The sequence below is a fragment of the Alternaria arbusti genome (assembly GCF_024043155.1).
Source record: "Alternaria arbusti strain BMP 1465 chromosome Unknown scaffold_2, whole genome shotgun sequence".
In the NCBI taxonomy this organism is placed as follows: domain Eukaryota; kingdom Fungi; phylum Ascomycota; class Dothideomycetes; order Pleosporales; family Pleosporaceae; genus Alternaria; species Alternaria arbusti.
In genome coordinates, this window is record NW_026249942.1 from 2,511,707 (window position 1) to 2,538,584 (window position 26,878).

General features: G+C 55.0%; 8 protein-coding genes across 8 annotated transcripts; 3 read left to right on the forward strand and 5 right to left on the reverse strand.

Annotated features, from left to right (window-relative positions):
- Positions 1-587: 587 nt before the first annotated feature.
- J4E86_002449 (uncharacterized protein) lies at positions 588-1,134 on the forward strand (the record flags this gene model as incomplete). Its single annotated transcript, XM_051443009.1, has 2 exons — positions 588-738; positions 800-1,134. The coding sequence occupies 2 exons, from the start codon at positions 588-590 to the stop codon at positions 1,132-1,134; spliced, it is 486 nt and encodes a 161-aa protein (XP_051306597.1).
- Positions 1,135-1,346: 212 nt separating this feature from the next.
- J4E86_002450 (uncharacterized protein) lies at positions 1,347-1,886 on the reverse strand (the record flags this gene model as incomplete). The annotated part of the gene is made up of 1 exon (XM_051443010.1): positions 1,347-1,886. One exon carries the CDS (start codon positions 1,884-1,886, stop codon positions 1,347-1,349), a length of 540 nt encoding a protein of 179 aa, XP_051306598.1.
- Positions 1,887-2,263: 377 nt separating this feature from the next.
- Positions 2,264-3,369, forward strand: J4E86_002451 (uncharacterized protein; the record flags this gene model as incomplete). Its single annotated transcript, XM_051443011.1, has 2 exons — positions 2,264-2,718; positions 2,790-3,369. 2 exons carry the CDS (start codon positions 2,264-2,266, stop codon positions 3,367-3,369), a joined length of 1,035 nt encoding a protein of 344 aa, XP_051306599.1.
- Positions 3,370-3,701: 332 nt separating this feature from the next.
- Positions 3,702-5,175, reverse strand: J4E86_002452 (uncharacterized protein; the record flags this gene model as incomplete). Its single annotated transcript, XM_051443012.1, has 3 exons — positions 3,702-4,662; positions 4,712-4,785; positions 5,095-5,175. The coding sequence occupies 3 exons, from the start codon at positions 5,173-5,175 to the stop codon at positions 3,702-3,704; spliced, it is 1,116 nt and encodes a 371-aa protein (XP_051306600.1).
- A 3,314-nt stretch (positions 5,176-8,489) lies between these two features.
- Positions 8,490-11,591, forward strand: J4E86_002453 (uncharacterized protein; the record flags this gene model as incomplete). Its single annotated transcript, XM_051443013.1, has 1 exon — positions 8,490-11,591. The coding sequence occupies one exon, from the start codon at positions 8,490-8,492 to the stop codon at positions 11,589-11,591; it is 3,102 nt and encodes a 1,033-aa protein (XP_051306601.1).
- A 2,094-nt stretch (positions 11,592-13,685) lies between these two features.
- On the reverse strand, positions 13,686-15,458 carry J4E86_002454 (uncharacterized protein; the record flags this gene model as incomplete). The annotated part of the gene is made up of 1 exon (XM_051443014.1): positions 13,686-15,458. The coding sequence occupies one exon, from the start codon at positions 15,456-15,458 to the stop codon at positions 13,686-13,688; it is 1,773 nt and encodes a 590-aa protein (XP_051306602.1).
- A 4,295-nt stretch (positions 15,459-19,753) lies between these two features.
- On the reverse strand, positions 19,754-21,871 carry J4E86_002455 (uncharacterized protein; the record flags this gene model as incomplete). The annotated part of the gene is made up of 2 exons (XM_051443015.1): positions 19,754-21,541; positions 21,767-21,871. The coding sequence occupies 2 exons, from the start codon at positions 21,869-21,871 to the stop codon at positions 19,754-19,756; spliced, it is 1,893 nt and encodes a 630-aa protein (XP_051306603.1).
- A 1,520-nt stretch (positions 21,872-23,391) lies between these two features.
- On the reverse strand, positions 23,392-25,378 carry J4E86_002456 (uncharacterized protein; the record flags this gene model as incomplete). Its single annotated transcript, XM_051443016.1, has 2 exons — positions 23,392-25,116; positions 25,166-25,378. 2 exons carry the CDS (start codon positions 25,376-25,378, stop codon positions 23,392-23,394), a joined length of 1,938 nt encoding a protein of 645 aa, XP_051306604.1.
- Between the last annotated feature and the right edge of the window lie 1,500 nt (positions 25,379-26,878).

The window sequence follows — 26,878 nt, forward strand, 5'->3', positions numbered from 1 at the left end:
CATCAGCATCTCTACGCCACTCTCAATACCTACAAAGCTGCTGCCCTCGCATGCAGGTGGTTGAAGACGTTCATCTGCGAGGCCAGCTGCTAGCGTCCAGTCATCGCACGCACCAAAGCCCGCCTACACAATCTGCGACCCCACGAACCAACCAAGCCGAGCCCAACAGACGTCCAGCCCTAGAGTCCAGGCGCCCTCGGCCCCGCGTAGATAACTTGAATGGCGGCCGTCCAGCCAAGAGATGCTGTCCGAGATGCAGGTTTCCACGCGGGACGATCAGTTGGTCTGGGTTTCTGGTTCAGATGACGTATAGCGCAACCCATCCACGCACCCACCCCTGTCTCGATGCCACCACAGCGGGCCACAAACTTGTAACAAGCACGGTGCAAGTGATCGAGGATGAGATCACCGCTGGCGCAGATGGCGTACACACGGGAAGGCGCAGGCATGCAGGTGGAGTATATATGGCTGACTGCCTGATCTGTATGTTGCGTCTTCACATGCAAATACACACGACCTTACGAATAATCCACCTCACTATCTCTACACTCCAATACGATTAATAAACAGTATTCATACTGCCCAAGATGACAGACCAGAACAAGGGATCGCAAAAGACCTACAGGGAGTCCGCGGGAGAGTACTACAACCAAAAGTACGAGACATGGATGCCATGGATCGAGGACCAGTACCTGAAGTGGTTCACCAAGGATAACAAGGCTTCCTACGCTACCAAACGTACGTCTCTTACATCTTAACCCATCGCTAACTACACATCGCTAACGTATATTCCCCACAGAACAACTCGACCAGACCAAGGTCACAGGCGTCGACCAAGTCGACAACCTCCAAGACGGCGTAAACAACCTCGTTGGCGGCCAAGTCGGCAAGGGAGGACTTGCACAACCCCTCGGTGATGCCGTCTCCAAAGAGGGCATCAACCGTGCTGAGCGTGGCGGCAAGGACGACAAGGGAAACTCTATTGAGAGTCAAGGACCACTGGGTGGTTATGGACAGAGTGCTGCAGATGGTGTGAAAGGAGGTGCAAGCAGTGTTGCTGGCGGCGCGAAGAGTGCTGGTGGATACGTTGGAGGCATGTTTGGTGGCGGCAAGGGAAAGGAGGAGAAGAAGTAGGGAGTTGGGGCCGAAGGACGATGATATGATACCATGATTTGCAGGAAGGTTATTTCGAAAGGATTAGATTGCCAGACTTTGTGTTGAGTCGGATAGCATGAGTTGAGTATTCAGCTTCAGCAGTAATTCATTTATACCCTCTAGATATTCTTGTGCCGGCCCTGAACGAGTGAGCAAGTCTAGTACACATCATCAACACTGCGGAGTCTCCACTACGTCACAGCATGTGCATCGACATCCACCACGGTCCCCTCTCCTTCCTCGACACCAAACAATTTCAAGCAATTCCCTCTCTTAAACATCCTCGCGCAGTCCACCGCATTCGGCTGTCCCTTCTCTACGTCTGCACCCCCCTCATACAGCACTCTAACAACATCATCGTACCCTTTGAACACAGCCCCCGCAATAGGACTCTGGCCCCTCCCATTCAGCACATTCGCATCCGCGCCGTTATCCAGCAGCATCTTCGCAGTCTCAGCCTTGCCATGATAGGACGCCAGCATGAGAAGTGTGTCGCCGGATGAGTTGGTGAGGTTTTTGGGGATGCCGGCGCTGACGTATTGCGAGAGGGTCGATGTGTCCCCGCTGCGGGCGAGGTCGAAGAGGCGCGCTGCTAGGTCGAGGGCGGCAGGTGGGAGGTCAGAGGTAGATCGTGCGTCGGGTGGTGCTTGTACGGCGCCATCGGTGTCGGTTGCGCCTGTGCCTGCTGCTTGGGCGGCTTGCTGGCCGTAGGATTCTTCGTAGGATGGCATCTTTGAGGCACGCTGGGCTGTGTGCGGGTATAGGACGCAAAGTGAAGATGGCAAACGTTATGCGTGTGAATTGGTATTAATGGCAGATCGCCTGCTGTTATCTCGTTTTACATGGTGAAAGTCGAGAGCGCAGACGCTGAATGAGAGCAACAGGCGCAAGTATCCATCTCCCGAGTGTCGATGACGAAATCACCCGGTCGCGCTTTCCGAGCACAAAACGCGCTAGTCGACGCTCCATCATTTTGCTTGGCGGAGATCGCGACTTCCCCAGGGCCCATTCCATTATCCAACCCGCAGAAGTTAGCCTTCCTACCCAACCACCCCCCATTACTACGACGCCAGCACAAGAGGCCGGTACTCTTGTTGATCGCGCGACCATGGCTTCACCACCACACATCCCCCAGCTCAACGTCCCCGGCAGTCGCAAGCGCGGCAGCATATCCTCTCACTCCGGCGCGCCCACCAAAAAGCGCAAACCCTCCAACCTACGTAACGCCTTCTCACCAGATGCCGAATCAGTCGGCGGTTCCCCGCGCCAATACTCGCGTTCACCGTCTGTGGAAAGTAACATCACCACATCCGTCGTTAACGGCGTAGGAGGGAAGAAGCGACGGAAGAAGGGAGGAGACGGAGGCAGTGTCGCGGGTTCAAGCGCGAGAGGCGGCAAAGGCGCCGACGGACGAAGCGCAATAGGAGGTGAAGACGAAGATGGCGACGGCGGAGAAGAAGCAGAAGACGACGACGATGACGAGATGGGTGAGGAAATGGGCATGGAAATCGAAGGCGGCATGAGTGTTGAAGCACGCAGGAAACAGGAGAAGGAATACGAACGGTACGTTCCTCCTCTACGCCCTCTACCATTCCCCTCTTAGAGCCGTTTACTAATACGATGTGATCCAACAGCATGCTAGAAGACTTCATGACACCCGCGCAAATGGACCGCTACGCAACCTACCGCCGCATCCGCCTCAAGCGCGAAACCGTCCGCAAACTCGTCAACCAAACCCTCTCCCAATCCGTCCCGCAACCCATCATCATCGCCGTAACCTCCTACTCCAAAACCTTCATCGGCGAGCTCATCGACCGCGCCCTCACCGTCCGCGACGAATGGTCCGCCGTCCGCACTCATCTCCCCAACCCCAACCTACCAGGCCCCATACTCAGTCAGAGTCTGGTCAGACCTAGTGCTCATATCAAGGATGATAGGAATAGGCCGACTAATTCCGATATTACGAGTGCGGGCTGGTATCCTACGCAGGTTGATCGCACGGAGAGTCTGTGGAAGGAGGTGGAGAAAGATGCTAGTTTGCAGGATAGGCTGAAGGCGTGTGATAAGGGACCGCTTACGCCGGCGCATCTGAGAGAGGCACTGAGGAGGTACAAGAGGGATCGGGATGGTGGGGGTGCTGGATTCGCGGGCATGAGTCTGGAGGGTGTGGAGAGGACTATGGGCAGAACGGGTGGAAGGCGGCTGTTCAAGTGAGGTCTTGTTCTCGCGATGAGAGCAACTTTGAAGCATAGCGACGGCGTTTGGGAAATGTATTGCTAGAATGAGAGTACACTTGGAAGAGATCTCAAAGTCAGTGGAACGCTGACGACCATGCAATACCACATTACTAGGAACAACTATCCGCAACATGTGGACGAACTTCATCAATGCAACGCCTGATTTAATGATCATAAGTAGGAGTGGAAGTGAAACCTTCTCAGAGGCATTTTGTGAAGAGCTACATTTGTCATAGCTATTCATCATTCCAGTCCATCCCAGCCGAAGAGAGAACACCTTAGGAAATCATAACGCTAACCAACAACCATCTAGTTCTCGTGCATAAGCTCGTGGAAGGTCTCGGTGGCATACTCGGGCTTGCCCTGCTCGAGCTTCTTCTGGCCGAGCTTCTCCTTGGAGAAGGTAGCAGCGTATGGGTTGAGGCGGAGCTGCACCTGGAAGTTCTTGAGCGGGTTCTTCTTTTGTACGACACCACGCTTGGAGACGGCTCCACCACGGACGGGGCGGAGGACCTTCTGGACGTCGCTGGAGTTGATGATCTTGCTGAGGTCGGGCTGGCTCATCATGGTGGAGGGCAGGAGGTAGTCCTTCTTGAGCGCTGAGGGCTCAGCGGTGGATCCGTAGACCTTGTCGAGAGCGCTGAAAGCGGATGAGGTCCAGACGATGAAGCGACCGAGGTGGCCACCGGGGGCGAGCTGGAGGAGGTTCAGGGAGTAGACGGATGAGGTCTCGACACCCGGGATGTTGCGGAAAGCAAGGACGAGCTCCTTGCCATCCTCCTCGGGGTTGTAGATGACGAGGGGTCCGCGGCGCTGAGTGTGGCGGCGGCCACGGAGCTTACCCTTACCAGCGCGGACCTTGCGTGTGTTGCGGGCCTTCTCGACATCGGCACCAGCACCGACAGCCTTCAGCAGAGCGACGGCGGCGGAAGTCTTCTTGATGGCGGCATCAGCGAAAGCAGTCGATGAGATGACGAGAGGAACCTCAGGGACGGTGCTGATGGCGTGACCGCGGGCAAGGAGAAGAGCAGGGCTTCCTGAAGCAGCGAGCGCAGACGCGGTAGCGAAACGCTTCTGGTTCAGGTTGATCTTCTGGTGCCACTTGCGCCAGACCTTGGTGGGAGCGAACATGCGACCGGAGCGGCACATGTTACCGAAGGCAGCCTGACCGGCACGGTGAGTACCTCCACCAGAGACACGGGGAATACGGGCCACAGCGCGACCGGTACCCCAGGACTCAGCAGAAGTCTGGTGACCAGCCTTCTCGGAGCTGCTTGTTGTTAGATTGTGTGGTTGTGCAGTGCGCGAGGTAGGCTTACACAGCGTATGGCTGGCGGCGGTTCTTGTTCATGCCAGTGTGCACCGCGTGGACGATGTCAGGGCGGATGGGTGCCTGAAAGAGTTGTTAGCATTGGCCAAAATACCTGAAGCGTGTCCGAATGCGTTGCAGAGCCACATCCAAAAGACTGAGAGAAGCAGACAAGCCAGAAAAGTGCGGCTTTCGCTATACTCTCATGAGGCCGCATCATGGGAAGAACTCTGCGTATTCCAGCTCAATGCAAGCATTCTCCGCTGCCACTCGTGTCCCCGCTCTTTCAGTGTTCTTCCCATGTCTGCACTCCTCCAGCTGCCGTTGCAGCCCTCAGTCCCTCCGGTTGTGGTTTGCATCGTATCGCGAAGTTCGAATTGCGGCGGAACTGACCTTGAAGACATTGGGCACGGGGACGGTGTCCTTGGTGGCCTCGCCCTTGGCGGAGACGACGGTGACGGTTGGCCTCGACATGATCGCTGTTGTGATTGACCTGGTGGTTAGTTGTCGCGAAAAGAAGAGGCTCTCGACTTTCGAGTTCTTCGGGCTCGCTTGAATTTCGCATGGTGGGCGGCGCTAGCCTGCTTTGGCTTGGCGTTAGTGGTGGTCATTTATGAGTGCATCTGCACGCTGAACAACAGAACATGCACTTTTGCCTGGAGTTTTGCGAACGTTATTAAAATCTTCTGAACCTGGAGCTATACTGTAAGGCGCAAGCGATGATGGGTTTGAAGGTTTCTACCCCAATTTCTTCGTGGATGAAGGCGAACGTAGCCACGCTCAGTTTATCATTACTACGGCCATGTCAGGTACTGATTATGAAGAAACCAGACATTAGATCTCGTCTTTTACATATGTAGAGGCTGCAAGTAATACATAGCTTGCCTTCCTTTGAATGGACCTTTAGCTTGTGGGATGAGTCAATTTCCAATACCAATACATCGAAGTTTCTTATCAAAGAGTGCAGTTTAACCACATCTACAGATGAGCGCATTATCCTTCCGTCATATCTTCAAGTATGCTTAGGGAACAGCGTGACTCGGCAAGAATGAACAGCGAGTTGTAGCTCCTGACACAGTCACATCCCATTCTCATGCAGCACCCACAACCTGTTACATATGTCTCTGGCAGTGTTCTAATCCAGCTGAGATATGCAAAGCGGCCATGTCAAAGTTGTGACTACAGCTGGACACAAAGGTACATTACCCGTTCTTGTGAGCGAGCATGGCGTTCCATGTTATGAAGTCGGACGCAAGTCCGAAAAAGCTATGACATGCGCGCAGTGTGTCGTGGTGACGTGCTACAATACAGGTACCACGGCACATAGGCCACAGGGGCGCATGAACCTCATTTGAGTATTTTGAGACTTCACGCACAACCAAACCTATGATCAGGTCGACCATGAAATGTACAGAGCACGTCCCTGCTTGCTGGTCGACGTCGTCGCAGAGGATTAGGTTCTCGGACCGCCAGCACGATCGCAAACATTTGAACCTTACTGAGGCCCGTGATACATCACCCCTTATCTTTTATCTCGAAAAGAATGCTGCTTGGTCCAAATCACCCTAATAGCGGGAGAACCAGACTGTTCTGTCACAGCTGCTACGACTCACTGCGTGTAGCGTCAGGGCCGGCAAAGAGACTCGGGCCTTATTGGGGCCTTGTGTTGGGAGGCCAGAACACTTCCCAAGGACGACTCAGTCGGGAAACCCGTCTAGTTGGTAGCGAAGAGTTGGGCTCTGATCTCCACGTTGCAAGTTGATAAGTATGGAAACTACCAATGAGTCGCTCAGTCGACCTATCCCGATCTCAAGAGCACGTGCCCAGGAAGATGAGGCGGACTGTCCTGAGTCGTTGGATCTTCGCATGGGTACCCGAATCGGTGTCGCGTTGCTTTTTAGGATGGATTCTGCCGGTGTTAAAAGATGCTGAAACGCATTTGGTGTGGGCTCGCCGAATCGGGGCTTTGCGTAACAGAAAGAACAAATTACCAACATTCAGGGCACAGGCGGCGGCAGAGGTGGAAATACGTTTCGGCAGGTACTGCAAGGACTGCGGCTCTGCCTAGCAGTCATACGGAAAAAAGCTCCACAAATGCTGTGGGAGAGTTTAGGATTGCGAAACTGACGGCAGAGAGATGAAACGCGTGGTAATCCTCACATGACGGAGACGCAAAAACTCACCCCGCCAACAGGTGGGTCGATAAGTTCCCACGGTGCGTTTCACGTTGCAGATATTTGCTCCGACTGTTTTGTGCCTCAGAAGGCCGCGATGAAGTCAGTCGCAGTCGCAGTCTTGCACGCAGCGAGAGTCGAAACGATGGCTGTGGCATGCGAAGCGAGGCCAGGGTGTCCCGGCGGTGGTGAGCGCTGACAACAACGACGAACTGGACGACGAGTAATTCATCTCGAGCGCGTCGAGGCCGGAGACGGGACGGATTACATACTGTCTGGGGTGGATGCAATATGGCGCGGACCCCAACCTCTTTCCGAGGTATCTCGTCTGGGCCTTCCCGTCTTCAGGATGCGGCCTCCAGGGGCCTACTCTAGGCTCGCCAGGTTCGCCAGGTTCGCCAGGTCCGGGGAACAAGGGCAGAAGGGCAGTTTGTCGAGCGCAGTCTCCTGTGGAGCGGCGATGGCGAGTATTTGTTTGCTAGGCAAGGGAAATGACGGCTACGCGTACGCTGCGAACCAAGATCGGCCGCGGTACGGTAGACAGGCTGTAAGGCGCGGTGGTTGAGTGGACTGGCGCGTTTGTGTAGTATGGTCCCAAGACGCTCATGGGTCTGACATGCTAGTGTCCTAGTGGTCGCAGCTGCCTCGTAGCGCACCGGCGGCGGTTGCTATTCCTGGAACGTCGGCGCTTCCACAGAGCCACTAGCGCAGCTCGCAGTTCGTCTCCCCCATCCATCGACAAGACGCATTCACGCCGCCTCAATCACGACACACAGCGTGCTCGCCTCGCCTACCACGACCCCCTCCTCCCACATCCAGGCGGCAGCGGCTCTGCGATCGACCGGCTTCCCTCGTCCGCACTGCCCAAGCTGGTCACCACTCTGCCCTCGACCCTCCCCATCGTCCAGAGTGCGTCGCAACAGACCCCCATCGTGAGCGCGGCACCCACCCTCGACCGCGCCTTCCTCACCACCGCCGCTCGCACCACCCGCACCCGCTGCGTCGCCCGCTCCTGCCCTTTTTACCCACTACGCCGCATCTCCTCAGGCATAGGCGCATCGCCGGCCCAGTCGCTCCTTCCCCCAGGCGCTTAGTAGAGGATCTGGTATTCTCGCTCCAATTCACCACGCCAGCGCCCCTCCCCACTGCTGTTGGCACCCAGGTAAGCCGCTTCTTCTCTTCGTGTCCCAACTCCGCATTCCTGTGCCCCGTTGTCTGTCTGGGCGAGCATGACTGTAGTCGAGGCAGTGTACGGGCACCTGTCACCTGTCAACCGTTACCTGCTCGACCATGTGCACTCTACCACCAATCTTCGAGTCTGGGAGCAGCTTCTCAACCTATCTTCAGCCTCCATTCCCCACTCCCCCGTCCCGCCGCCCTCGTTTCGAAACACATGCGCCTGCCATGTCTGCCTCGCCCACAATATCCCATGATGCTGACACTCCGACTCTGAAAAGGGCTTTCTACACACCTAATTCTTCTTTCCCTTCCAAGAAACTCGAGCAGTCCTTCACCCACTGCCTTCCTTCGCCCTCCACCTCAACGCGAGCTCCACGTTGGCCCAGTAGCACCCGCAACCACTGCCCACGTTTGGCAACACACACAAGTCCCAGCATGGTTCAGACGAGCGCGCGCTCATTCATGCCCATGCCCTCATTCGGTGCCGTATTTGGAGGAGATCACCACAACAAGGGCCAAAATGGCGGGAATGTAGCACGTCCTGCCACGAGCCCCAACACCAACTCGGGCACACCCTTCTCCTCCTTCCACATCCACAGCGAAAGTCGCGACAGTACATCGACGGGCTCTTCCGACAACTCCCCGACCACAACCATATCAACCATGGACTCGTCCTCGGTGACAGACCCCTCTCCAGGCGTGTCTCCCGAATCGCCCCTCGCAAAGACAATCACGCCCTCGTCTTTCGTTGCCGACTTCAGGTCAAGACGAGCGGAAGCACCTGTCGGGGAACCGTCTGCCGGCCCATTCTTCGAATTGCAGCGTCCCACAACACCTGCAAAGAAGCCTCGGAATCTCAAGAACCTTGGTATCAACACAGCGTCTTCGCTCAGCAACTTGCGCGCGCACACCCCTGCTCCCATAGCAGTTGCTCCCAAAGAGAAGAATAGCTCGGCACCGCCATCTCCGTTGTTTATCAAACCACCGACACCCCCGAAGCGTCGACCGTCCAACTTGAGCTTGACAATTTCAACGCCTGGCAGCAACGAGAGTAAGCCAGTACGGTTGCTCATACCCTCAACACCGTCCTTCAATCGCCCACCGCTTCGCCACTTCCAGTCATCTCCTTCGCTACCATTATGTTCACCGAGTACGAATCCAATGGGTGGTATGCAGTTGCCTCCTCTACGACCTGTTGCACCTAAGCAAAGTGGCCTCAGCGAAGTCCCCTTTGAAATGGAAGAGGAGGAGGACCAGGAACCCAACTTCGATGTTCCCCAGTCGCGAGAAGAGAAGCCGGCTGCCTATCCCAACGGCCCCATCTGTATCTATGAGTCTGGCGTGTTCCTCTACTTTGAGCCAACTGCTATCCAGGCCACGACTTTCGATGTCATTATCAACGTCGCGAGCGAAGTGAAGAACCCATTCACCACGCCAACGGTGGAGTCACAAAAAGACATTGATGCCAGGCGCATAGATGGCCCACCAGCGGAGAATGTTGATTTTGCTACCCTTGGACAGCGACCAAAGCAATCATTCGGTATGGACGATGGCTCGCCAACCACACCCAAAGCCACGCCGGTCATGCAAACCATACAGCCGCGCGAGGTTGTGATCGAGGGCAAGACATACAAGACACCAGAGTACATCCACATGCCCTGGGAGCACAATACAGATATCGTTCCTGACCTTCACAAGCTGGTCAGGATGATAGATGAAAGGGTTCAGCGTGGCAAGCGCGTACTCATCCATTGCCAATGTGGTGTCAGTCGTTCTGCCAGTTTGATCGTTGCCTACGGCCTGTACAAGGACCCGCAGATGAGTGTGCAAGAAGCGTACGACAAGGCGAAGAAGCGAAGCAAGTGGATCGGACCGAACATGAACCTCATCATGCAATTGCAAGAGTTCCGCAACAGCTTGTTAAGACAAAACGAAAGCCGCTCATATCACAACCAAGGGTATGGACGCCGATCTGCTGGCCTTCCATCCACCCGCTCCACAGGAAACAACAAGTACTCTTCGTACGATAGAGACTCCGGTTCGGGATCGCGCACTCCACGAACAGCGCCGCTACCACCTGACAGCGACATTAGCATGCAACGGGCAAGCACAGGCAACATGATGGCTATATCTCCAGGTCCCCTATCAGCACCCACTGGAGCCTTCTCAGCCGGTTTCCGTCGGTCCTGGGACTCGAGCCCTGCGCACTTTGATGTCCCATCCGAGCCCTCTCCGACGACAACGACGCCCTTTGTCGATCCCACAGGTCACGTTGTGCCTGTAGTCTCCGTCACTAACGATAACGTGCCGACTATTCAGACTCAAGATGTTTCTGACAGCGAAGACTATTCCGAGCCTACTCTCAGGCTTTCCGCTGTCCCCAACTTCTCACGTCAGCTTCCATTACGATTGGGCCTGAGCAACGATGAGGGCTCATCATTCGGATCAGGAGAGAGACACCTGGCGCCTCTACAACCATCAGGATTTGAGCCACTTCGATCTCCAGCTGTAGCAAGTTTCAACATCCCTTCCTTCAGCTCCTACGATGCATCCGATGCTGAAGTCATGTCGCCAATCAAGACTTCTTTTGACAACCCATGGCCGGCAGGCTACGATCTGGATAACGAACCTTCCGCGCCTGAGATTACTTCGCCAGTGGCTACACAATTTCCCAAGGATGTCTTTGGTCGCACAGACGCAAGCCTAGAAGATAACCTAAAGTCGCCACGTGCCACGGAATTCCACATGACTCCACTAAAGCCAAGGGTAGCAGATGAGGATCCATTCGGCTTGACATCGCCAACAAGAGCAGACTTCAATCCGTTCGACAGGCCCAGCATAGCCGCTATCAAGGACTCTGAAGCTGAGGATCGACGGCCGTCATTCCAAGCCATCCTACCGCCTGCCCATCAGACCTTCAACGGCTTTGCATCGCTGGACGGTACGGCGCAAACGAACCCCATGTTTCAGGCCCCCAGCTTGCTGTCCATGTCCTTCCCGAAACATAGCCAAGACGCCGGACCACGCATCGACAGCCTTAGCAATTCACCCGAAAAACAAGCCTTGACCCCTATCGACCCGACTGAACCTGTTCCTGTAGCGTTCCCCAAGGCACCGGATACGCCCCGATCGCCTAGTCAAACCTTCCTTTCAACTCCCGCCAAGGCCATTCGCACTAGGTTCTCATCACCGAACATGCGCGAACAACGAAAGTTGCACAAGCTACAAACGGAGATTCAGTCAAAGCTGCCGAAACCTTCTGCTCCTCAACATGCTGCTGATGACATCGACGCTCTCATGTCACCGCGTGCTGAGGAGTTCACAAGGAACCCCTTCCATTTCGAACTCCAGTCTTCTGGCGACGACACGAGTCCGGTATCTTCCAACGAGACGATAAAGGACGGACGAAACGGCCATACCGCATGGGAAGAACCACTACCCCGGCAATGGACGCCTGAAAAGGCAACCGTTGACCCCCGGAGTCCTGTCCAAACCGGCAGTAACCCCATTGTTCGCAACATCTGGGACGTACTGTGAGCAAAGGCACAAACAGACCGAAACGCAAACTCAAAATATGCTGAGTGGACTTGCTCAATCTAGAAGCTTCCGGAGAAGACGCCGCGCGCACAAGATTTGGTAGCTTCGGCCGCCTTGTCGGAAATTACGCGACCTCTCTCCGAAGGATCGTCCTTCGCCAACAGGAGCTCGCGACGCCACCAACACTGAGCGTTTTGACTCCTGACAGCTGCATGTCACATTGGCCCACTTTGCAGAGTCGACGTTGGATGTGCAGCATCTCCGTTACCGTTGGCAGCCGATGCATTCCAACGGTCCGGCAGTCTCCATCTCGTATTCCCTTGTCATCAGTCATTTCCTTTGTGATCAAATCTTTCGTTTCTTTGCAAGTCCGTACAGCACGGCTTTACATATTCGCACGTTGGGGGCTAATGCGCGTTGAATTACGCAGAGTAATGTTCTAGTTTCTAGTACCCTAGTACCGCCATCCCCTCGACATACTCACACTCCTTACAAACAACTTTTCCTCTCGACAAAACCATTACTACATTCGCTGCCCCTTTGTACATCTATCTCATCTCCTTACTTTACACACTCAGTATCGATGTTACGAGCCATGCAAAGCGACTGTCTTCTGGCAGAAAGCACCCACTTGCGATCTTGGGTTGCGTCATTGGTTTTGTGTTTTGATTTTTCTATTTTCTGGTTCGCTTGGCGAGTTCAGCCAGCGAAAGGCGTTTGTGGGAGAGAGGGAGAGAGAAGGATCTCGACAGATGGATTGATCATATCCTTGGGCTTTTCCTTATTTTTCCTTTTCCCTCTCTGGATTCATCTAAGGGTTTCTGGTGGAAAAGGCTATGTAAATGAATGGAACACATATTTCAACATTGGGTCGTCCACATGCATATATGTGTTAATTGCGTATCTGACTCTTCGTTGGCGATACGGCCTCTCACCATTCTAGGTAATCCTCCTGATTAAGCGTACCCTCCACAGGCTGATGGATTAGCAGGGCAGGTCCAACCGAACACCGTTTTGTTGCTGACCAAACATGCGACAGCTGAAGTAGCATCTCTCGTCTGACTAATGAAGACACCCGCTTACTTGGTTCCTTACACACACCAAAGGCTTACATACATCTCACCTGCATGGCTTCTACATTATATGGTGGTACAAATGTAGATCCAACCTATCTCTGCAAGATAAGGGTTGTGCAGATCGCCGTTCTTGGTCGTGGAGGGATAAAAGGAAGGGTTGAACTGGTAACACGAACAGTGAGTGGGGGCTGGGCTAAAGGTAGTTGCGGTGTGAGATGGGGCAGCTCGCGCAATTGAGATCGTGGCTTTGTGGAACACAGTGAGGAAATTACAGTGAAGTCGTCGTATTTGCTCGTACTAGTAGCTGCGAGGTCAGATGATCGTAGACACATTTCCGTGGTGGACAGAGATCATGTGCTGGAAGAAGTCTTCGATCAGGTTGGAAATCCATTCAAGTTACTACTTTAAACTATATACTATGTGTGATGCGTGTGTGTATGTCCCAAAAAAGACCTCCACGTCTACAGAAACAATAAAACCAAGTACCATGCCAATCAGGCTCATCATCTCATCTCATCTCTTACCAAGCGAGCGTGATATACGTATCCCAAAGACCAATAAGTCCAAAAAGCGAATGTGTCCAGGTCTAGCCCGGCGCAGCAGTGTCAATACAATACAACGAAAGTAATCACAAGACGTACATACACGTCTTGCTCGATGGAGTTGGAGCAATAGAAAAGCGATTGGAAAAGCTGCATCGAAATGTATTTCAATTTCGATGTGTATATGCAATTGTACAGAGATGGTTGAGTGTGAGACTTGACAAACAAGACGAGGAGACGGAGAAACGCCAAACGCAGCACTTGCGTGTAGTTGGTCGTAGAACTGAACATCAAGGAGATGGGAGATAGTAATGGGAAAAACCCGTTCAACGCCTGTGAAATAATTGCAAATATGATCCCGGTGTTTCGTCCAATAGCATCCGGGAGTTGGGTATCCTGTGGGCAATTTGATGCCTGTGTCGATGTGTATGTGCGTGTACATGTTTCGCCTTATAGCTCAGAGAGTGACGGAACTACTAGTAAACATACGTAGCAGTCCTGCCTAGAGTAGGTTTACTGGCATAGCCTCTGTCAGCCCTGTCGGGTTCACCAGATCTTGGTGCCCATCTGACGTCCTCGGGACCGTATCTACGGCTGTATTGGATTTCGTTGGGGTCGATGCTTGCCTGGCGTACCCGGTGTCGGGGTTCGCTACCAATTTCACCGTAGAGCCTTCCTGAGCGGCCGCGTTCTTCGCGAACAGGCGAGATGTTGCGACTTGACTCCGTGCGGCTTGGCATTGATGGCCGGGGCACGGTCTTGTATGATGCAGTGGTGGGCTCTGCCGGACGGTTGGGACCAATCGGGGGCTTGCCGATGGGCGACTTTGAACGGTGTTGGCGTTGGGATTGGGGTTCGCGAACAACGTGGCGAGGAGTGGGGGTTGGTGGGTCTTGGGACACGCCAGCTCCAGGAACGGGGTAGTAATATGTCTTGACGGTCGACGATGGTGGTACGCTGGGGAAGGCGTCTCGCTCGGGACTGGCGTACTTCTCAGGGCTGCTGTATTGCTCTGGAGTCATGGCCTCGCGAAGACCAGACGGGCGAGGAGCGGTAGCGTCCTTCCTGCGCGAGGAGGTGTTTGGAATGGTAGGCATGGTCGACGATCGACTCAGTGAAGGTGCTGGAGGCGTGTTCTCGGCATATCTGGTGGACCTGCTCTCGGTGTACGAGCGCTGAGGCACTCCACGTGAGAGCTCAGCAGGTGATGAGGTCGTATGCTTGAAGCTGGGTACGCGTCTCTCCTCACGGCGAGGCTCATCATCCCACTCGACAACCTCGGGAATACCGCGATCGGTACGGTCGGTGTCACGACGGGACAGAGAAGGTCTTTCCTTACTGGGGCGAGCAGATGACCTGCGGACGGGCTCAGGTCGAGCACTGTCGCGTCGAACCATCCGAGGTGGGTCGGAGGTGTAGTAATCGCGCGAAGAGGCCCTGGCGGGCGACGGTCGGGAAGATAGGATATCCGCCTCGACGTGGGCGCGTGACTTGTGCTGGTATCGGAGCGCCTCTTCTTCCTGAACGCTCATCTTGCGTGCAGCAGGGACAGTGTGAGTGGTGGTGCCGGTATATCGGTTGTCTTCATAGGTGCGGCGCTCTTCTGCCTTGCGCCGAGCATCCTCTTCAGTGCGAGCCTTGAAGGCTGCCTCGTAGCGCGCCTTCTCGTCACCCGATGACTCACTGTCGACTTGGGTAAACTTGCGGTCGCTTCGGGTCTCCTTGGAACGCGTTTTCTCGCGATCTGAGCGTGATCTGTCTTCTTTGACGTGTCGCGAGCTCTTGGACTCCTTCTCGCGAGTGGATCTCGAGGATGATGTGGGTTTTGAGGGTTGGGCGTGGTATCGTGCGTGGTAGCGGTCGTCTTCCTCGCGTGCTGTGGGAGCGCGGTACTCGGTGGTGTACCGCGAAGGGCCGTTTGCGGCAAAGGATGCACCGCCTGATGTAGGGACGTCGAAGCGTGCAGTCCTGTCGCGTGGCGCAGCTCCTCGCGCCGCCTTCTCTTTGCGCAGCTTGTCAAGCGTGATCTGCGCGTCGTACTTGCTCCGCTTCTCGTCGTCAATGAGGCACTCGTAGGCCTGCTGGATGTTATGAAACTCCTCCTGTTTCTGCTCCTTCAGCGCGGGGTCGGTGACCTTGTCGGGATGGCACTTGAGGACGAGTTTGCGGTAGGTGGCCTTGATAACGGCGGCGTCGACCGTGTTGGCGACGCCCAGGGCCTTGTAGTGATCGGGGAGGGGGTCGTCCATGGCGGAAATCGGTGTGGGGAGAGGATTGCTAGGCGGGTGTGGGGTGTGGGATCTTTCTTATAGTGTGACAGCAACGACTGCTTGCGACTCAGGCCTGACACATGCGGATCCGGGCAATGCAGCGAGTGGAGGAGCAAGCGAGCCTATGGCGGTGTTGGGCGGATGTCTGGCAGGCCGCAGCAAAAGCAAGGGCAGGAGCGATGGGCTTTGGGCGAGGCGTCGGTGTGGGAGCCCTATAAGGAGAGTCGGGTGCAGTATGTGCCGTGGTGAGAGCAGAGCGGACGGAGCGTGCGGGTGTTCCTGCACGGCCTGACGAGGATGGCTTGCTTGAAATCGGCTGACCTAAGGAATAGTGGGTCGCTCAGGGACACAGACAGCGCGGATCGAAGATGGCGGAAACGTGGCGAAGAGACAAAAAAACTCGGATCAAAGACGTTGGACAAAGGAATTGTAGTGCTCGGCCGGCGGTCAGGCACAGGAGTGAGGCTGTGTTGTGCTCGCGACTGCGCTGCTCGTTGCCCGGCAGCGATGGCTCTGCTTGCAGGCCGTAAGTTGCGGTGTGGATGGCTTTGCGACGTCACCGTCAACCGTGCCAAAAAATGCCAATAGGATCCGGCGGGCGGTAGTCGGGATCGCACCGCGTAGTGTGGAATTTAAGAATCGTGGGAGAAGAATAAGATTGCGGCTTCGAAGAATAGAACAATGTGTGCAACGGGTAATATGGATTTGGAGAGCAGTCAGCCTGCACGCTTTGGGGGTGCAGTTGTGACTATATCAGGCTCTCATGCACAGAGCCCCAGGGCTTCGACAGCCGTCGAGGGCATCCCTGTGCCTCGCACTTGTCTGCTTTGTACCAAACTCGTCGCCGGCTGAAAAGAGCGTCACAGCCTCGACTCGACGCTGACTAGTCCCCGCTCCACGCCCATCGCATCGCATCGCGCAAGCCGCTGCTTCACATGAGCACCGCTGCACGTCTCGTCGTCGGCCACGGCGGCTGCAAAACACTCAGTCCAATCACGCCCAGCGCCCTCCACATGGCCCGTTTCGAGACTGGCGCCAAAACCGCTGCTGATAGGACCAACCCCCAGCAGGGCCTGCATGACCACCGAAGCCCCAAGAAGCCATGCCAGAAGCGTGGAAGCACGATGTGACCACACCTGCTGTCCAATCGTGAAATGCTCACCAACCCCACCATGAACATTTGCAAGACATGACGAATCCAGCTGCACCCCAAGGGTACAGGTGAAGCACAAAGCCAGCACCGACAGCCAACTCGTCACATTCGAGATCCACCCAGGCAATCCATCCTCTGCAGCGTCCGAGACACATGTGTTCCCCAGCTCAGACGGTAGCAGTCACCGGGCCTTCGGCACCCATCAATGCACATCCTCCGCACATCACTCGAGGCACGATGAGGGGCATCCCTGTGGCCCGTCGCAACTCAGGTCAGGGCACGGCGGTTGCGTCGCCCGTCAGGCAATATTTTGCTCTCCGTCCCAAGCCATGTGAGAGAGGATAGATTTGCTGCCACTCGATCCGTCCCGATGGCAGACGTTAGCCCGTGGCTTGATAGGACGATAAGATACGCTTATGCGGGGGTAAGGCGGGGCACTTCTGCATGTAACGCCCAATCGTGACATGGTCAGCTCACGAAGCCCACGAAGCACGTCCTCCTACGTGGTCCTCGTCCATTGCACGCACCGCGCTGAGTAGGACACGAATGTGCTATAAACCAGCAGCAGTATGATGTAGGTGTTGGCTCGACAAGTGTGCTTTGCTGGCTAGGAATGAGATCATTTGGGACAGGTACGCTGCAGTTGATCCGTCATCCCACATTAGCTAGCATTATCGTGGTCCCAAAGAGCCCCATACAGGCAGCTCCATATCGACGACTATCGGCTTGTTGTAGGCAACCGACGTTCTGCCAGCGACCCTCGGACCCAGATACGCTGCGTTGATCACCGTGGTCTGGCTGCGTTCTTCCGTCCCTGGTAGAGGCATACCCCTCTGTCGTTCTGCGAGACGCTGAGTAGCCTCGTCAGGACACCCATGTCCGGTATCGCTCTCATCTGGATGCTCATCTGCATCGCCCCCTCGCCGTCCTCCTCCACTAATCCCTCCCCACAGCGCCTCACTGTCCCGCAGGGCAACATCAGTGAGGCTCGCTGGTGCCGTCGGGATAAGCTTCTCACCACCACCGGACGGGGGCTGACGCCCTGTCTGATCCGGTGCAGACATTGCATCAGGCTGGCCTTCCAGACGGTCCCCTCGCGAGTCAGGCTGCAATTGACGTGTCAAGCTCGCATGGTGGTCGCAGCCCGAACCACGCCCTCTTCTCACCTGCATGCCCGTCGTCAAATCAACTAGAGAAAGTTTCTTGTTGGAGGCTCCTGGGTCGTTCCAGAACTGCACGCTTGGTACTAGGGTACCGATATCCATGGGCGTGGGTTGGTGATGTAGTAATGCATGTCTTTCTCTCCATTGTATCGTCTCCACGCCTCGTCCGTTGTGTATGTGGCCGCATATGTTCAAGATCGGCCTGACTTGCTCTAATCTTCTTAACAACGCTGGGCATCCTTCCCTTATTCTGTCTTTCTGTCCGCTTGTTGCTGCTACTACTCCATCGCATCGCCCCTTGGGCGGTGTATGCGTAACTACGATATCCACTTCATTTGGAATATTTTTCCACACTTCTTCTGCTTCGCTGGGTTTGTACTGAAAAGCCCAACTCGCAAGTTGCTGTTTGGGCGTACACGGACTCCCAAAGATGGTAAAGCACGTTCCCCGTTCTTTCAATCGTATCTCCGTATAGTCATTTTCAAGGTAGACGATGGACTTGGATTCCGTCAACAGTCTTCTACACGCTTCTGTGTCTTGAGGCGCAGGCCATTTCCACGACTCTTCGTTTTCTCGAAAGAACGGAGGATCGAGCGTAATGTCGTGATTCCCTGTCCCATCTCATCAGCACTTCTCTTCTCCATTATATCTGTCCCTCTTGAACAAGACCAAGGGCATTCAGTACCAGCAACCACAATCTTCGCCTCAAACTCCTGCCGCTCAAGCCACTCGACCGTCCTCTTCAACTCCGCATAACTCCCCTGATTCGTCAAGTCACCCGCGTGGATCAACACATCGCCAGCCGGCAACTTCGGCGTCTGATTATGCGTATCCGATATACAGACTATACGCGTTTTGCGCCGTGCCGACATACGTAGGTAGGTTCATGCACACACATGTGCTAGTTAGCAACAGTAGTAGTAGCAGTAGTGATCGTGGTAGTAGTGAGTTATCGTGTGATCGATCAGGTACACGCCAACCAAACAGCAAAACAATGCCCAACTCCCACGATCCAAGCTAACCCCAGCACACCCACCCAAAAACCTTCCTGTCATCATGCACTGCAAAGGAGCCGTGGAAAGAAGGTTTGGTGGAGTTAGTCCAGCAATCGCTATCACGCGGTTACGTCATTCCCCATCATGTTCATGTTCGAAGGCCTGGGCCAGCCTCGCCCATTTCCCAAACTCTCAGAATCGCGTACCGCAAAGAACAGCACAGTATTTGCTTTTTCTCATTATTCGCCGGTCGGTGATCAACAAATGCCCCGGCCCTCTAGGGTCCTTAGTTCCCTCTAGTGATGCGACAGAAGATAGACAGGTACATCCGCAGCACGACATCGCCTCCAACCCCGGTTTTCCTCCCATATCGCCGCACCTCGGCTCGCTTGACTGCGGCGGTGTTGTGCATTTTTGCCACCGCCACCACCCGTTTTCGCGCAACCGATCTTGCGATGGCGAGTTCAGCCGCAATTTCTGTATCTGCGGTGGTTGGGAGATGATGCATATGGAAAGTGGTTGGGCGGAAAGAAAAACAGGTTGTTGGGGGATGTTGGTAATGCCGATGCTGGATTGCGATGGCGATGCGCGGGGGATTAAGCTAGTACTGAAATGACGTGCCACGTGATCGATAATTTGGGTAGGTTTGATGGGTGATGGAAGGCAGGTGCGATGTCGAGTCTAGTAATCTCATTCAGGAGTATCACGATATTGCAGAATGAACGTTTTGCTCAGGCTTTTCAGCCTTTTGTTTTTTTGTTATTTTTGGAGTACATTTTTATCGCGAAACAAGACTATGCAAAAAGCAGAAAGCAAAAACTCCTTCGCTACAAATGAAGGGGTATCTTGACAATGACAAGCCCATTTAACGCCTTCATCACAAGAAAATCAAGCCCATATTGACTCCCCGCCTCACTATGCCTAGGCGTCCCTCTCCTTCCCATGAACAGGGTAGTCGTCAACCTAGATTTGGCCGTCGAGGACGACCTCTGCGGTCTCCTCGTCGTCCTCATCCAGGTTCATGTCATCGTCTGACACCACCCAGGTAGAATCGGAGTCCTCACCCAGGTCGACGACTGATGTATCACCACCCGCGGACGCAACGTTGCTGTCCAGGCTATCCCTCCTGTTGCCATGGACAGCGTAGTTGGCATCGTCGTCCTCTAGGGTGATCGGGGAATGGTAGCTGTTGCCGCTGGTGGCATTTCGTCCGGAGTGAATTGACCTGGAAGACCTGCGCGGAACCTCGAATGCGACGACTGGACCGTCATCTAGGACGGCATCTGTGCCCTGGATCTGCGCGCGGTCCCATTCATCCGCGTATCTTGAAGACAATTCCTTGTGTGCCCAGCGGGCGATTCTGCGCTGAATCTCATAGCGAACCTCCTGCGAATGGAAGTCTTCTCCGAAGGATTCGGCAAAATCAGACGGTAGTTTGAGGTCGCAGTGGTCCTCTCGCCCTTCCAGTTGACAACGCTTGATTGCAAGGATCAACAAGTGACTCATTTTGTATACAAATGGTCCACATGCACCTCCATCATCTTTGAACCTGTTGTTTTCGTTTTGATCGGGACTGTTGAATTGTTCGAGGTACCTCCAGTCCTCTGGGTTCTCATCAAGAATATGGAGCATGCCCATAGACATATCTCGGCCTAAGTCTTGATAGTATTTCAGCTTGACGAAAAGCGAATCGAAGTAATAGCATTTCTTAGAAACCCGATCCAGAACGGCGAGAGACCAATGTAATCCACCGTAGCCGTTGTTTTCGACGCCGCCGATGCCATCGTTGATGACGATGAAGACCCAATTCTTGTCGGCGTAACGTGACCTGTACTGCTCGAATTCCGCGGAATATCCTGATACCTGGGCGAAGTAGCAAATCTGGGCCACGGTAGAGTTGGCGATGCCGATTTTGTGAGCGTCGCAGTCGTAATCGTGGCGAAGCACTTCAAGAGCCATATCTAGACTCTCGTCGCGCATCCATACTTCCTGACCATAAATCCGAGCGTTGGTAGCGCCAATATAATTAAAGGCGTCGTTGTGAAGAGTCACATCTCCCAGCGTAAGGAACACTCCTTCGTTGTGGGGAGGCTCCAGGTGATTGAAAAAGGCCGGGGCGAAAGCAGTGTACCGGGCAGGATGAGGAAGTTGCACCCAATTTGCAAGAGCGGGTAGAGGATCCACTTCCTTGGATGGTAGCTCAGGGATGTCATATGTCTGTGCAACGTGAGTGAAGTGCCCGCTAAAGTAAGGTTTCTGGTAATGTTTTACCTGACATATCGCAGCTTCCCAGCGATCAGTTTGTTGCTCCCATTCGGTAGTAGTGTTGACCTCGATACTGTAGCGGCGCTTCAGCAGAGGGGGCCTTGTCTGCTTCGTGGGCAAATGTTCACGTTGAAAACCGCGCGAGGAGAGAACCAAGATCCCATGCCCCTGATAACTCATCGATTCCCGTGTCTTCGAGAAGATGTTGCGTTGCATGTTGCGCTTAGCGAGTGATTCGGAGATGTCTTTGAACGAGACCGCTCGATCGGGCGACATGACTGTGTGGGGTTTCGGTGGGGGCGGCGGAACACCTAATTCAGTCCACCAATCTGACGATACCGATGAACTTGGTGACTGGGGCTCTTCGTCCATGGAAGGTGTGTGTGGCGGTGTGACTGGCGGCGTCGTAGACATTTTGCCGACGTGGTCTTGGTTTGAGCGCGAGGTAGGAGAGTGGTTGTTTTCGACGTGCTCTTCCTCTGGTGACTGCACAGAGTCAGGCACATTGTCCTGAAATTGTGAAGCCATAGTTTCATGGCTGTGTGGCGGCGAGGATACCAGACCTTGCGTCTCGGTCTGTGGTGTGACGCCGACCGCAGGTGAACCTATGCTTGAATGAGAGTTAGCATCGCCATCAGATGCAGTCACGACATTCGAACAAAGAGGTTCCGGCTCGGCTGGTGATGAGGATCTGACAGTTTCTCCCCGTACTGTGGATGGTGAGTCTGTCAGTGTGTCCGCCTCGTCCGATGCGGTAGGCGCGGCCTGCGCGACCACCTGGGCAGGCGCGCGCTCTTCGGATATTTCGTCTGACATCGCAACGGCGCCGCAGTGTTGTTTCCTGAGCGGAAGGCTACGACTTGGCGATGGGGAGTGTGTGCGCTTGAAAGTGGTGGGGATTCGCGTAATCTGAGCGTTTGCGAAGGCCTGCGAATTGACAAACACTGCTGGCTCAGGCGCTAAAGCGGTGGCGGATGCGCTTGATGGCGAGTTTGCTGCAGTTGAATCCAAAGGCGAGTGTAAGTCTGTGTCGGTTGTGTGCGGATTGCGAGTTGCGGGCTGACCAAAAGGCGTATTTGCTGGGGTGGAGTCGTGGTCAAGCGTCGCAGTAGAAGAACTCGAAGAACGGCGCGAGCGGCGCTGCGTCATAAGACCACAACAAAAAAGGTCCATGGAAGGTGAATGTGGGTCGGTGCGCTCTTGAACACTGTTTGCTCCAGCGCAAAGAGCGTGATTGTTTCACAGCACGGATTCAGGGGTGCCAGGGCATTCAGATAAGGTGAAGTCAGCGGTGAACAGAAGAAGGGGTCCTGGACTCAAATGAATACCATGCGATTCAGACATTTCGGTGTGTACCGCACATTCGTTCCATGGTTGTCTGAGTTCAGGTGTGGGTCATCCAAAGAATATGGGGGAACCGCCCACATATATCTTGCAATCAACTACAAGGCCTTTGTGAATGGTCAGTATTACCGACAAGCGACGGCTCGTCCAGTTAACAGCTAGCAATGAACAATGCTGCGAGAGTCCGATTCGTAGCCAGCAGCAGACCTTCTTCATTATACTCGTGGGATTCACCCAAAAGGACTCCAGGCCGCAGAAGCCTGGCCAAGTCAGACGCGCCAAAGTAGTGACAGTGTGGGCATTGCGTATCGTTCCCAAAGTCCGGTCTACGATGGTGGAGCCGTGACCTTGAGCATTGTGTCAGCCTTTATTCCATATATGCTCAAAAGGGGTTCATATGTAATTTATATATTCACAGAGGAAAAGGCGGGTTTGATATATGTACACGAAGTTTCAACACTCACGTTTTGAAGAGAAATAAGAAGTAGCAAGGAAAAACACGATCTGGTGTTGGTATATGGAACTAACGAAGACAGCAAACGAAAAAAAGACAAAGAGATCATGAGATGCTGACGGTGAATCGATCCTGCGCCCACACGCTTGTCCCCTCACGTGCAAGAAACGCTGATAACAAAATGCTCCGTAGTTAGCCCTTTTTGATGGCAAAATATGCAAAGTCGTGAGAACGCTCTTTCTCTCACAATGCTTGATAGAAACTCCTTCGTGGTAAATCGCACAGACTTCTTAGCCTTGCACGGCTGAATAAAGCAGATACTCCCTTCTAACATGTCTCCGTGCGCGTCTGTCCCTATATCTCTGTACTGACTCGGTATTCTACGGCGCGCCTCTGTTGGTGTGCCCATGGCGAATCCGGTCTCAAGTATAAGAGTCGCGGGGTCACTGCGCGTGGACCAAAGAGGAGACTGGGCATACTATGAGGGTAACGACAAACGTTAACGCAAGCTCAGAGAAATGCAAGAGCTTTGCTTTGCTCACTCTCCAATACTTGTTCCCCTTAGTCGTCTACCCAGACTCACGCTGCGCCCAATGTCCGAAACACCACCAACCGAGTGTCTGTTGTTTGGGTTTCGAGCGACGCTCAGTTGTGCTCTTGGTCGAAGTCCTCCCGTCAGGGTCTTCTCATAGTTGGCTGGTGAGCCTTCACGGCCTAGATTGTGACCGTAGCGGCTTTGGTTATCCCGGAACAACAGACTATGCTCGTTGGAGGGAGTGCTACTTGAAACACTAGGCCGACGGAGACTGGCGGTAGTTTGAAGGGCGGGCGATGGCTGCAGATCAGGCATTGGTTCGCGGGAGGTGTACTGTCTGCCACTGGTGAACCGTTTTTGATCTGACTGACCACCGTGACGGGCTCTAAAGTCGATTGAAGTCATCGCACGGGAAGGCGCACGGAAGATTGGATCTTCGTCTTCTTCGTCCACGCTGTTGCGTGTCTGGTGGAGACTGGTGCCTGCTCGTTGCATACGCGACGGAGTGTGTCTATCGTCGTAAGGTTCCTGGCTGCCTCCTCTTTGGCTGCGGCCGGAGTCGTCGATAAGCATGCTGGTTCTCCGAGCCTCGATGCGTGACATAGCTCTACTGGGACTGACGCCTGATAATGTGTTGCTTTCGGGTTCGATACTCTGTCGGATCGTTGGTGAATCGCCATTGATCTGTACACTCGGCCGACGTGATAGCGTGGCTGTGTTTGATCGGAAAGCTGGACTGGCAAGACCGGTCTTGGTGTCGCACAGAGCAATGCAGAGCTCGGTGAGACTGCGACAGAGGTTGTCGGCTTTGCGACGAACCTGGCGGTCTGAGACGACAGAGCCATTGATGATGGAGCTAGCAGAGTGTAGTGTGCCCTGCGGTCCTGCGCTGCCGCTCATCTCTGCCAGCGCAAGCGCTTCGGTTGCAGTCGCTTCCAGATTGCGGTAGACATTTGGTGAGACATACTGTCTAGCTTTACCGAGAGCTTCGCGCAACAGAGGATGAGTTTTATTGTTGTTGGGGGTATGAGTGCCCACTGTCGACTCGGCAGGCGACGGATTCGACTTTCGCTGCTGATTCGGTGACGAAGACACTGTGGTAGCTGAGGTGTTGGCCGTCCGCGGGCGCTCAGCCGATGCTTGGTTTACAATGGCACCCGATGTCGAGGGTATCTTGCCGCCCATCTCGATCTTCCGTATCCTGGACTTGAGCTCGTCCAGCTCGTCCCACACAGACGCGGCCGGCCCTGTAGAGCCATGTGACTCGGTACCGTCGGCGCGCGAACCAGCCTCAAACGATGTCTCCACCTGCGGCGTGCGCGGCTCGTGTGACAGGTTCGACGGCCTGTAGGGGTGGACCGGGGTGCGACTGGGCGGGGTTTGATGTACCTCAGGCTGGGATCCTCGTCTCGTTGAGTTTGAGAACTGGGCGAGGAAGTCGCGCGGTGAGAGCTCCGAGTCGCGTCGTGTGGAGCTGAAGGAGGCTTTGTGGTTGAGGTCGCGGGTCCGTATGGCTTCGGGTGCAGGTGAGTTTGGCGACCGCTCGTATCTGGAGGGGGTGGGCAGGAGCGATGACCGACGTATGCCGCTGGACCTGGCTTCGAGGGCAGCGCTGGAGGGTATCCTGCTTGTGGTTGGTGTGACTAAGCTCGACTGGACCTGGACGGGCGAGGGTGACTGCAGGGCCGAGGGGAGCGACTGCCGGTTGTTGACGCGGGCGACTCGTGACTGGGTCGTTAGCTACCATCCATGCGCATACCGTAGCTCCATTGCTCACCTTCAATCGGTCGCGCGCTGTCGGGTTCTCTGGGCGCGGCGGCTTGGGCGCACTGTCGGCGGCGATGTTCAGGAACAAGTCCTCCTTCTCGCCGTCTGTTCCTGGCGTCGCGGGCGCAGGCGCTCCCCGTCCGCTATGCGCCGCGTGGTAGTCCTCCATGCGGCTGCGGGGGCCAGAGTCGTACTCGGACGACTCGTCGGTGGAGCTCGCCATTCGTCGCGGCGGGGGCCTCGCACTGCTGGTCGAGGCTCGTCGGGGGTGGGGTCGGGGGCGGGTGGCCGGGTCTACAGCGCTTGTTTGTTGTGGTGGTCGCGGGGCTTCGCTGGCGGAGGTGCCTGGGTGGGAGCTAGTGGGGGATACCAGGCCGGACTGGAGGAACTGCTGCTGCGCATAGGCAAAGTCGGCGGGGTTCTGCGAGCTGCGGCTGCGAGTAACGAGGGTGACGGGAGGGCCGCGCGAGTTGTCTATGCCATGGCCGCTGTGCGAGGCTGGGGGACGGCGGGCGGACGAGGCGCTGACAGACGGCAGGCGCAACAGCGTGGGCGGCTCCGGGGCCGTGTTGGTGCGGGCGTGGGTGGGCTTGCTCGGGGGCGTGCTCTGCGACAAAGAGTTGCGCCGCTGGGTGGTGTGGTGTTGTGGTGCTCCTCCAGACGATTTCCGAGAATGGGTCGGCATAGCTGCAGGCCTGCGCTGGCACACCAGACAGGGATGGCGGACAACGTTTCAGAATACTCAGCCCGTCATGGCTGCTTTTGCGACCCACAGTCCGCGCGCGAGCCGTTGAATATTGCCAATTCACTCTTCAAAGTTCAGAGGTTGATGCTGCGACGCTGGGGATCCCTAGCATCTTGACCTTGGCCGTTTGCGTCTAGGGTCCCGGGCCACTCTGCACGAGATGTCACAGTCCTTTCTGGAACGAATGGCCGCCTTCGAAACCGTCTCTTAGCAACGGCATGATGTGCAGCGACTAGCCGTGCTCTGGCCTTAACCTATATCGCACCCTATATCGCACATCACTCGCTCGCCTCTCTCGACTACCAGCGTGTCAAAGACGCCTCTACCCGACTAACTTTCCCTGTAAGCTGACCTTTACCTGCGCGATTATTACCTCGCCATTGTGGGTGTCTGGCCCAAAAAGCATGCTGGCTCTCATTTCGTCCGGTGAACGCACACCGCCGCTTGGCACTTAGCAGGAACCGCTTCCAAGCTTCTCCCGTCGAGATAACAGATCACGATTGTGACTGCAAAAACATTGTGCTGACTGACTCTGTTCCTGCATTCGCCATCCTGGTCAACGGCAGGTTGTAAGCGAGTAGCAGCGACGGACGGGACTTTTACCCATGTCAGTCGCAGGTAAGATTCACCGGCGCCTGAGTCGTGAAGATTAAGGCCAGACATCCTCTCTCCTGTAGCAGACACTGTAATCTCGCGCGCAATACAAGGTTCGCTGGTTCAGATTTTATATCGATAGTGAAAGCTACATAATTACAGACGGAATTGCGCGCTTCGTCTCGTTAATTGGCTGTTGCATAGTAAAGGGAACAGAGTAGACAGTGAACGTGCTGTGTTCCAAGGTTGGAGGCAGCCACACGCACGTGACCTCGGCGGTGGCTGAACCAAACGCCGAGGGTCTGATGAAATCTTGCCCAGCAACATCATCACCACCACCAGTGCCAACCGCGATACCCAACCCTCATTGCATCGCGAACTGCC